At 39.8% G+C, this 12,502-nt stretch overlaps 1 protein-coding gene across 3 annotated transcripts in view; it reads left to right on the top strand.

Annotated features, from left to right (window-relative positions):
• Positions 1 to 12,502, top strand: part of LDLRAD3 (low density lipoprotein receptor class A domain containing 3) — a 276,561-nt gene that overhangs the window by 113,470 nt on the left and 150,589 nt on the right. For all 3 annotated transcript variants that reach the window (XM_082343835.1, XM_082343834.1, XM_082343833.1), the window contains one exon: positions 1,915 to 2,040. In XM_082343835.1, the coding sequence (XP_082199961.1) occupies positions 1,915 to 2,040 (126 nt within the window). The remainder of the gene's footprint in view (positions 1 to 1,914; positions 2,041 to 12,502) is intronic.

The raw sequence follows: 12,502 nt of genomic DNA, 5'->3' as shown, positions 1-12,502 counted from the left end.
TTCTTAGATCCCCTTCTTTTGCTATATGGAGGGGTAAAGTACTGTAGATACTCTTCTGCACTTTGCTTTTTTCACTTAACAGTATGTCCTGGAGATCACTTCCTATCAGTTCATAGAGATCTTCCATAATGAGCTTTTTAAACTTGGGTAATCAGAAAAAGAAATTTAGCAGCCCAAGGATCAATTTTAAAGTTCTATAAGCCTAGTGATGTGTGATGATGGTGATGATAAATAACATAAGTTTTACCATTAATTGAGCATCTACTGTATGCCATGCTCTGTGCCAAGCATTTTATATAGATTACCACACTGAATCTTTCCCTGGGCCATATGAGATAGATATTACCTCCAGTTTACCAATGAGGAAACTGAGGCTCAGTTGTATTTAGAAACTTGCCCAAGGTCATAAAGATTAGAGCCACAATTTGAACACAGGACACTCTCTTCCAAGTTTGTGCTTTGTGAAGAGCACACCAGCACCATTAGAGTATTTTCAGGTTAAAACAAAGCCATGTGGGTTTTTAAAATCTAGCCACATCCCAGGCTTAAAATCCCTGTTGATAGTGTATCAGCTGTTGCCAAAGTTGGCATGTTATACTGATGGCGAGAATATGAAGGTAATTTACTGCCTGTTCATTCCAAAGAAATAGCCCTTCCTTCTTGAGGACCATGGGTCCTGCCTCTAAGACAAGAGACAAAAGGGATGCTAGGTGGGGCCTGCTACCTGGGATGCAGCAATAGAGCCCATCACACCTTATAATCACAAGCCAGAGCAGCCAGCACCATTAACAGGAAAGTACGTTACCCCACAGGGCTATTTGGTTAGCAGGACACTCAATCAAGCTTGAGTTAGAGCAGTTTCTGTTAAAACTGTTTGTGTAGCAGGAGTGGAAGAAGGGTTTCTTTGAGCAGGAGTCTGGCTTCTGTTGTGAGAAGTGACAGCCTCTGGCAGAGAGGCAGTACAGTTGAGTTGGATGAGGGTGTGGCTTCTGGACTCTGAGTACTGGGGGCCTCACCCCAGCACCATGTTTTCTAGCCGTGTAACCCTGGGCAAGTCACTTTACCTCTTCAGAGCATTTCTGTGAAATGAGGATAAGAACCACACCCATCTTTGTCAGGGGTTCCCAAGACCACCCTCAGTTTCAGTGATTTACTAGAAGGAATCGTAGAACTCAGCATACAGTCATACCCACAGCTATGACTGATTACAGTGAAAGGATACAAAGCAAAACCAACAAAGGGAAAAGGTGAAGGAGTGAAGCCAGAGGAAAACAAGTCCAGGCTTCCAGAGTCCTTGCCCAGTGCAGTCACACAGGAGGCACTTCATTCCCCCAGCAACAAATGTGACATAATGTGTGAAATGCTTTCTCCCAGGGAAGCTCGTTAGAGGCTCAGTGCCCAGGGTTTTTACTGAGAGCTGGTCATGCAGGCACCCTCTGCCCAACATGTACCCAAACCCCAAACTCCCAGAAGAAAGGCAGGTGTTCAGCATAAATGCACTGTTTGCATGAATAGTTTAGGCACAGTGAGCCGTCCTCAGGAGAGAATGATGCGAACCTTCCCGACATCCAGTTTCCCAGATGCCAGCCAAGCGAGGGCCAACTTTGCAAGCAAGCCTTTCTAAAGATGGCAGCCTCAGGCCTCTTGAGCCCTGCTGGTGTGGAGGCTGGGCACCGAGGTCCTATTTGGGACCTTGGTGGCAGTGGATGAGCCACTCCCTTCCTGGAGGATGACACATGTGGGCTTCTAGTCTGGCTGGGTATTGGAGGTGGGTGCTGGTGGTAAGAAACTTTGGGGACTTCAAGGTAGATGTAAAAGGCCCCAGTTGCACACTCTGAGTTAGCGGGATGGGTATGTGGTGGTCAGAAAACTTATCCTCCTGACGTCTCGTTTGTCTCGTTTGTCCTCCTGCAGCCAAGGCTAAATCGAAATGCGGCCCGACCTTCTTCCCCTGTGCCAGCGGCATCCACTGCATCATTGGCCGCTTCCGGTGTAACGGGTTTGAGGATTGTCCCGACGGCAGCGACGAAGAGAACTGCAGTAAGTGCCGGGGCCTGTGTACCATGATCCCCTGTTCATTCCCACCGGTGGACCTTCCATCCTGGCCGCTCTCATCTGTGTGCTTCTTACACCCACAGGCTTGGGCCTTTTCTCTCGTTACCTGGAATCTATTTGTTACCGCTTATTTCTTGTGTGATTGTGTAGATGCTCAGCTACCATTTATCAGGACCTCTGCTAAGTACACTGGGCCTGGGGCATACTTTGTTTTCAGTTCTGATGATGGCTCTGCAAATGTGAGTGTGTTATCCCCATCAACACATAAGGACTTGAAGTACGAGAGGTCAGTGGACTCATCCAGAGTCACATAGCTTATCAGTTGCAGAGCCAGTTCTAGGTTCATTCAGACGCTCATCTGATTGAGCCTGCCACTCAGCACCCCATGTTTAGGTGCTTGCTTTCCTTCTCATTTTGAATTCTTTAAAAAAAGGTGTTTATATATTAATTATATACATACTATAAGAATATGCTCTTGAAAGTTGCCATATGATCCAACAATCCCACTCCTGGGCATATATCCAGAGAAACCTCTAATTCGAAAAGATACATGCATCCCAGTGTTCATAGCAGCACTATTTACAATAGCCAGGACATGGAAGCAACCTAAATGTCCATTGACAGATGAATGAATAAAGAAGATGTGGTACATATAAACAATGGAATATTACTCAGCCATTAAAAAGAATGCAATAATGTCATTTGCAGCAACATGGATGGACCTGGAGATTATCACACTAAGTGAAGTAAGTCAGACAGAGAAAGCCAAATATCATATGATATCACTTATTTGTGGAATCTAAAATATGACACAAGTGAACTTATTTACAAAACAGAAATGGACTCACAGACATAGAAAACCAATTTATGGTTACCAAAGGGAAAAAGGGGTAGAGGGAAGAGTAAATTAGGAGTATGGGATAAACAGATACAAACTACTATATATAAAAAAAATAAACAACAAGGTCCTAGTGGATAGCACAGGGAACTATATTCAATATCTTGTAATAAACCATAATGGAAAAGAATATGAAAAAGAAAATATATGTGTGTGTATAACTGTGAATCACTTTGCTGTACCTATGAAACTAACACAACATTGTAAATCAACTATACATCAATGTTTAAAAAAGAATATGCTCGAGCACTGCAAGTAGCATGAGGGGCGGAGCCTCGGGAGCTCCAGGATCATGATGAGTTGCAGCGGGGATAAGGGAGGATGGGGGCGTCAGCTGCTTCTTCTAGACGCTAAGGAATGCAGCTGGACCTGGATCCAAAACAGGCTCTCCATATCAACCAGGCACAGAGGACAACACCTGGCTGGAGGACTGAGTGGAGTGCAGAAGGCTGGCCACTCTGTGCCTTTGGATTGGAGAATTTAACCCATTTACATGTAAGCCATGTGGCTGACAGGGTCTTGGTGCTCCGGCCGGGTGTCAGGCCTGAGCCTCTGAGGTGGGAGAGCCGAGTTCAGGACACTGGACCACCAGAGACTTCCTAGCCTCACGTAGTATCAGTTGGCGAGAGCTCTCCCAGAGATCTCCCTCTCAACGCTAAGACCCAGCTCCACTCAACGACCAGCAAGCTCCAGTGCTGAACAACCCATGTGAAACAATTAGCAAGACAGGAACACAACCCCACCCATTAGCAGAGAGGCTGCCTAAAATCATAAGTTCACAGACACCTGAAAACATACCACTGGACGCGGTCCAGCCCACCAGAAAGACAAAATCCAGCCTCATCCACCAGAACACAGGCACCAGTCCCCTCCACCCGGAAGCCTACACAACCCACTGAACCAACTGGGGGCAGACACCAAAAACAACAGGAACTACGAACCTGCAACCTGTGAAAAGGAGACCCCAAACACAGTAGGTTAAGCAAAATGAGAAGACAGAGAAATACGCAGCAGATGAAGGAGCAAAGTAAAAACATAAACAAACACCAGACCAAGCAAATGAAGAGGAAATAGGCAGTCTACCTGAAAAAGGATTCAGAGTAATGATAGTAAAAATGATCCAAAATCTTGAAAATAGAATGGAGAAAATACAAGAAACGTTTAACAAGGACCTAGAAGAACTAAAGACCAAACAAACAATGATGAGCAACACAGTAAATGAAATTAAAAATTATCTAGATGGAATCAATAGCAGAATAACTGAGGAAGTAGAACGGATAAGTGACCTGGAAGATAAAATAGTGGAAATAACTACTGCAGAGGAGAATAAAGAAAAAAGAATGAGAAGAATTGAGGACAGTCTCAGAGACCTCTGGGACAACATTAAACGCACCAACATTCAAATTATAGGGGTCCCAGAAGAAGAAGAGAAAAAGAAAGGACTGAGAAAATATTTGAAGAGATTATAGTCGAAAACTTCCCTAATATAGGAAAGGAAATAGTCAATCAAGTCCTGGAAGCATGGAGTCCCATACAGGATAAATCCAAGGAGAAACACACCAAGACACATACTACTCAAACTATCAAAGATTAAATACAAAGAGAAAATATTAAAAGCAGCAAGGGAAAAGCAACAAATAACATACAAGGGAATCCCCATAAGGTTAACAGCTGATCTTTCAGTAGAAACTCTGCAAGCCAGAAGGGAGTGGCAGGACATATTGAAAGTGATGAAAGGGAAAAACCTACAATGAAGATTACCCAGCAAGGATCTCATTCAGATTCTATGGAGAAATTAAAACCTTTACAGACAAGCAAATCTAAGAGAATTCAGCACCACCAAACCAGCTTTACAACAAATGCTGAAGGAACTTCTCTAGGCAGGAAACACAAGAGAAGGAAAAGACCTACAATAACAAACCCAAAGCAATTAAGAAAATGGTAATAGGAACATAAATATCAATAATTACCTTATATGTAAATGGATTAAATGCTCCAACCAAATGACATAGACTGGCTGAATGGATACAAAAATAAGACCTGTATATATGCTGTCTACAAGAGACCAACTTCAGGCCAAAGGACACATACAGACTGAAAGTGAGGGGATGGAAAAAGATATTCCATGCAAATGGAAAACAGAAGAAAGCTGGAGTAGCAATTCTCATATTAGACAAAATAGACTTTAAAATAAAGACGATTACAAGAGACAAAGAAGGACACTACATAATGATCAGGGGATCAATCTAAGAAGAAGATATAACAACTGTAAATATTTATGCACCCAACATAGGAGCACCTCAATACATAAGGCAAATTCTAACAACCATAAAAGGGGAAATCGACAGTAACACAATCATAGTAGGGGACTTTAACACCCCAGTTTCACCAATGGACAAATCATCCAAAATGAAAATAAATAAGGAAACACAAGCTTTAAATGACGCATTAAACAAGATGGACTTAATTGATATTTATAGGACATTCCATCCAAAAACAATAGATACACTTTCTTCTCAAGTGCTCATGGAACATTCTCCAGGATAGATCATATCTTGGGTCACAAATCAAGCCTTGGCAAGTTTAAGAAAATCGAAATCATATCAAGTATCTTTTCTGACCACAATGCTTTAAGACTAGATATCAATTACAAGAGAAAAACTGTAAAAAATACAAACACATGGAGGCTAAACAATACACTACTAAATAACCAAGAGGTCACTGAAGAAATCAAAGAGGAAATCAAAAAATACCTAGAAAAAAATGACAGTGAAAACACGATGACCCAAAACCTATGGGATGCAGCAAAAGCAGTTCTAAGAGGTAAGTTTATAGCAATACAATCCTACCTCAAGAAACAAGAAAAATATCAAATAAACAACCTAATCTTACACCTAAAGCAATTAGAGAAAGAAGAACAAAAAATACCCCAAAATTAGCAGAAGGAAAGAAATCATAAAGAACAGAGCAGAAAGAAATGAAGGAAACAATAACAAACATCAATAAAACTAAAAGCTGGTTCTTTGAGAAGATAAACAAAATTGATAAATCATTAGTCAGACTCATCAAGCAAAAGAGGGAGAAGACTCAAATCAACAGAATTAGAAAAGAAAAAGGAGAAGTAACAACTGACACTGCAGAAATACAAAGGATCAGGAGAGATTACTACAAGCAACTCTATGCCAATAAAATGGATAACCTGGAAGAAAGGGACAAATTCTTAGAAAAGCACAACCTTCCGAAACTGAACCAGGAAGAAATAGAAAATATAAACAGACCAATCACAAGCACTGAAATTGAGACTGTGATTAAAAATCTTCCAACAAACAAAAGCCCAGGACCAGATGGCTTCACAGGTGAATTCTATCAAACATTTAGAGAAGAGCTAACACCTATCCTTCTCAAACTCTTCCAAAATATAGCAGAAGGACAAACACTCCCAAACTCATTCTACGAGGCCACCATTACCCTGATACCAAAACCAGACAAAGATGTCACAAAAAAAGAAAACTACAGGCCAATATCACTGATGAACATAGATGCAAAAATTCTCAACAAAATACTAGCAAACAGAATCCAAGAGCACATGAACAGGACCATACACGATGATCAAGTGGGGTTTATCCCAGGAATGCAAGGATTCTTCAGTATATGCAAATCAATCAATGTGATACACCATATGAAGAAATTGAATGATGAAAACCATATGGTAATCTCAATAGATGCAGAAAACCTTTTGACAAAACTCAACATCCATTTATGATAAAAAACCCTCCAGAAAGTAGGCATAGAGGGAACTTACCTCAACATAATAAAGGCCATATATGACAAACCCACAGCCAACATTGTTCTCAATGGTGAAAAACTGAAACCGTTTCCACTAAGATCAGGAACAAGACAAGGTTGCCCACTCTCACCACTGTTATTCAACATAGTTTTGGAAGTGTTAGCCACAGCAGTCAGAGAAGAAAAAGAAATAAAAGGAATCCAAATCAGAAAAGAAGAAGTAAAACTGTCACTGTTTGCAGATGACATGATACTATACATAGAGAATCCTAAAGATGCTACCAGAAAACTACTAGAGCTAATCAATGAATTTGGTAAAGTAGCAGGATACAAAATTAATGCACAGAAATCTCTTGCATTCCTATACAGTAATGATGAAAAATCTGAAAGAGAAATTATGGAAACACTCCCATTTACCACTGCAACAAAAAGAATAAAATACCTAGAAATAAACCTACCTAAGGAGACAAAAGACCTGTATGCAGACAACTACAGGACACTGATGAAAGAAATTAAAGATGATACAAACTGATGGAGAGATATACCATGTTCTTGAATTGGAAGAATCAATATTGTGAAAAGGATTCTACTACCCAAAGCAATCTACAGATTCAATGCAATCCCTATCAAACTACCAATGTCATTTTTCACAGAACTAGAACAAAAAATTTGGCAATTTGTATGGAAACAGAAAAGATCCTGAATAGCCAAAAGCAATCTTGAGGAAGAAAAACGGAGCTGGAGGAATCAGGCTCCATGACTTCAGACTATACTATAAAGCTATAGTAATCAAGACAGTATGGTACTGGCACAAAAACAGAAATACAGATCAATGGAACAGGATAGAAAGCCCAGAGATAAACCCACGCACATATGGTCACCTTATCTTTGATAAAGGAGGCAAGAATATCCATTGGAGAAAAGACAGCTTCTTCAATAAGTGGTGCTGGGAAAACTGGACAGCTATATGTAAAAGAATGAAATTAGAATACTCCCTAACACCATACACAAAAAATAAACTCAAAATGGATTAAAGACCTAAATGTAAGGTCAGACACTATAAAACTCTTAGAGGAAAGCATAGGCAGAACACTCTACGACATAAATCACAGCAAGATCCTTTTTGAACCACCTCCTAGAGAAATGGAAATAAAAACAAAAATAAACAAATGGGACCTAACGAAACTTAAAAGCTTTTGCACAGCAAAGGAAACCATAAACAAGACGAAAAGACAACCCTCAGAATGGGAGAAAATCTTTGCAAATGAAGCAACTGACAAGGGATTAATCTCCAAAATATACAAGCAGCTCATGCAGCTCAATATGAAAAAAACAAACAACCCAATCCAAAAATGGGCAGAAGACCTGAATAGACATTTTTCCAAAGAAGGTATACAGATTGCCAACAAACACATGAAAAGATGCTCAACATCACTAATCATTAGAGAAATGCAAATCAAAACCACAATGAGGTATCACCTTACTCCAGTCAGAATGGCCGTCATCAAAAAATCTACAAACAATAAATGCTGGAGAGGGTGTGGAGAAAAGGGAACCCATTCGCACTGTTGGTGGGAATGTAAATTGATACAGCCACTATGCAGAACAGTATGGAGGTTCCTTAAAAAACTAAAAATAGAACTACCATACGACCCAGCAGTTCCACTACTGGGCATATACCCTGAGAAAACCATAATTCAAAAAGTCATGTACCATAATGTTCATTGCAGCACTATTTACAATAGGCAGGATATGGAAGCAACCTAAGTGTCCATCGACAGATGAATGTATAAAGAAGAAGTGGCACATATACACAATGGAATATTACTCAGCCATAAAAAGAAACGAAATTGAGTTATTTGTAGTGAGGTGGATGGACCTAGAGTCTGTCATACAGAGTGAAGTAAGTCAGAAAGAGAAAAACAAATACCGTATGCTAACACATATATATGGAATCTAAAAAAAAAAAAAGGTTCTGAAGAACTTAGGGGCAGGGCAGGAATAAAGACGCAGACATAGAGAATGGACTTGAGGACATGGGGTGGGGGGGAAGCTGGGACGAAGTGAGAGAGTGGCATGAACATATGTACACTACCAAATGTAAAATAGATAGCTAGTGGGAAGCAGCCGCATAGCACAGGGAGATCAGCTCTGTGCTTTGCGACCACCTAGAGGGGTGGGATAGGGAGGTTGGGAGGGAGACGCAGGAGGGAGGGGATATGGGGATATATGTATATGTATAGCTGGTTCACCTTGTTATACAGCAGAAACTAACACAACATTGTAAAGCAATTATACTCCAATAAAGATGTTAAAAAAAAAAAAAAGAATATGCTCCTGGAAAAAAATCCAAATAGTATAGAAAGCTAAAGTGTGCCTTGACTTGTGACCCCCTGATTCCTTTTACCTGGTATATAATATTCCATGGTATCAATACACAGACAGACAGACACACACACACACCTCCTCTTGTTCTCTCTACCCCACCTGCCTCTTAGCAGTCTTGGTGTTGAAGCTCACCTCACTACTCCTTGGCCTGGATATACTGGTCCCTTCCTTGGCAGCATCTCTGTGTCCACATCCAGACTCAGCAGCTTCAGTGACCTTCAGGTGTCCCTTTCCCACCTTTCACACTGTTCCAGCTCCCCCAGCAATTTGCTTTGTACCTGCTTCTGGTCCCTCTGGTCACTGTTCAGTTTATTCTTTTTCTTTTCCCCTTCAATGTTTAGGCTGCTGGAGCCTTTCTAACTGTAGTTGGCTCTTGACAAATTTACACATTTACCTTCTGCACTTATATATTTTAATAACCCTTTTCTCTTCTGATTATTGTAAAGAACTTGTGAAATGTAGAAAAGTATAAAGAGGAAAGCAAAAATGCCTAGAAGGCAATGCTGTTAATATGTGGGTTATTTTGTGATAGTCATCCCCCCTACCCTATCTATCTATCTATGTATCTATCTATCTATCTATCTGCCTATCATCTGTCTCTCTAATATGCTTAATTGAGATGTCCTCTTCATTGTGACCATTTTCTCATGTTATTAATTTTTTTTGAAACATAAGTTTTAATGACTTCAGGGATTGTTTTGATAAACTGATTTTCCCTTACCCTGTTGGTTCTATTTTAAGTCCTTGAGGAGGAGAGTGACTATCTCCTATGTTCTTTTATGTCTTTCCAGGGAACAATCATTGCTGTACTGTCCCAAGAGGGACACAGAGAGTTTATAACTCTCCTGTGTGCATTCTCCTGTTGCCTTATTTCATCTTCTGGGTCTCAAATGGCAGAGATATGGCAGAGCTGCTAGATTGCTGAATGGTTAGTAAGTAGAGTGGCTGAACCCCAGCTTAGCGAGGAGGGTGCATATCACTAACAGGGTAGGGGCCTGATTGAGCAAAATGAGTCTGGAGCTGGGTCTGGCCTCAGATTTGTGTTCTGCCCAAGGGAAGCACCAGTTGAGCTTCTTACATAATCTCCTTGCACAGTGGTTTTCCCTAGAATGGAGGTACTGACAGCCTGCTTTCCAGGTTTGTTGTGAGGGTTAGATGAGATAATATCTGAAGAGTGCTTAGTGTGGTACTAAGTACTGTCCATGGGGATCTTATCACGGAAGGGGGGAATTTTATATATATCATCATACATATGTACTAGAGAGTAATTCAATGGCAATAAAAGCAAGTGTGATGCATTACAGTATGTACATTCTAAATGATTGTGCCATCCTGTGTACTCTTTGCCATAATTAAAAACCCTGTATGATTAAATGTTTGGATATTGATCTTTAACTGTCTAAATGAGTAAATTATATTCATTCTAAATTAAGCCAATGAGGATTAAGCCAGCATTTTCCTCTGGCATATCTGCCATTTGAAAAGAGTGGTTCTAACTCACTGTTCTGAAAACTGGTAAATAAAAGGAAAGAATCAAGCATTTATCCTCCCTTTGATATATGAATTACGCTTCTGAGTAATTAAACAGCTGACTTAGGCAAGTTCTTTTCTATTGAAGAATACCAGCTGATAGAAGAATGAGAGAATTAGAGTATGTCTATTTTATAACCCTAATGAAGAAAACCTGCTAAAACCATTAGATGAAAAATTGAAAGGAAGCTTTATAATGTATGAATCAGGCAGAAAAGTCCCGAAACGGGCAATCTTCTCACAGACGACTTTGAATCAGTATTGCATCACTTCAAGTGGATTGTAGAAACCTTATCACTCTGTGGATCTCTTTGTATTATAGTTGTCTTAAATAGTCCATCTTCATGCTTTAAAAATCCCAAAAGACAATGTTTTTAATGTTTGCTTTAACTTTTCAAGTATGTTTAAAAGAACTCCAGAGGAGAGGAATCATCTATTATATTTACCCAGATATTTACCATTTTGGTTGCTCTTCCTTCATTCCTGATGTTCCAGGTTTTTTTTCTGGTATCATTTTCCTTCTGTCTGAAGAACTTCCTTTAGCAGTTCTTTTAAAGCAGGTCTGCTGGCAACAAATTCTCTTAATTTTCCTTCATCTGAGAATGTCTTTATTTCACCTGCTTTCCTAAAGGATATTTTTACTGCATATAGAATTCTGGGGTGGCAGTTCTTTTCTTTAAAGCACTTTAAAAATGTTGTGCCACTTCCTCTGGCTTCTCTTGTTTCCAGTGAGAAATTTACAGTTATTTTAAACTGTTTTCCCTTAGAGAATACACCACTTTTCTCTGGCTGCTTTGAAGATTTTTTTTGTTTTGTTTTTAGTTTTTACCACTTAGATGACAATGTGTCTTAGATGACAATGTGTCTGGGTACGTGGATTTCTTTGTTTATCCTGTTTAGGGTTCTCTTTGAATCTGTAGGGTTTTGTCTTTTGCCGTACTTAGTACATTTTTAACTATTCTCTCTCTCTCTTTTAAAATTGAAATATAGTTGGTTTACAATCAATCCTCTTTCTCTTTTTCTTGTGGGATTCTGATAACAATTTTAGGTCCCTGAAACTCTGTTCATTTTTTAATCAATCTTTTTTCTTTTTTTATCCAGATTGGATAATTTCTATTACTCTTTTGTCAGGTTTACTTTTTCCTCTGTCATCTCCAATCTGCTTTCGAGCCCATACAATGTGGCTCTTTTTTACTTTGGTTACTATATTTTTCAGTTCTGAAATTTCCTTTTGGTTCTTCTTTACATCTTGTGTTCCTTTGCTGAGACTTTCTATTTTCCATTTGTTTCGAGAGTGTTTGTGATTGCTTGTTAGTATTTGTATAATCGCTGCTTTAAAGTCTTTGTCACAAAATTCCAACATCTGCCTTATCTTGCTGTTGGTGTCTGTTGATTATCCTTTCCCATGAGAGTTGAGATTTTCCTGTTTTTTCATATGACAAGTAATTTTGGATTATATTTTGATTATTTTGATTACAATGTATGACACTTTGGGTTTTGTTTAAATCCCACAGAGAAGGCTTATATTTTTGTTTTAGTGGACAAATGACCCTGTTGGGTCAGGCCACAAGTTCCTAACAGCCCTCTGGAAGGGCAATAAAGCCCTCAGTGGGCTGTAGTCGCAGTTGTTTTTAGACTATTTTTGCAGTGCCGCTTGGACCTGTTCTGTGTCTGCACCTCCCAGTGGCCAGTCTGGGACCTGGGCAGTGAGTGGTCTATGTGTTTAGTTCTTACCATCTTTGGTGTGCTGATTAGGACCAGATCCATGCATGTGCATCTTGGGAATCAGCCTCGGAGTTCAAAAACAACTTTATGAAGTTGATTTCCCAAGTTCCTCCCTCTCCG

This window comes from Balaenoptera borealis (genome assembly GCF_965194805.1).
Source record: "Balaenoptera borealis genome assembly, chromosome: 11".
NCBI lineage: Eukaryota > Metazoa > Chordata > Mammalia > Artiodactyla > Balaenopteridae > Balaenoptera > Balaenoptera borealis.
Note: the sequence above shows the minus strand (reverse complement) of the source record. Positions and strands in the feature narration are given on the sequence as shown.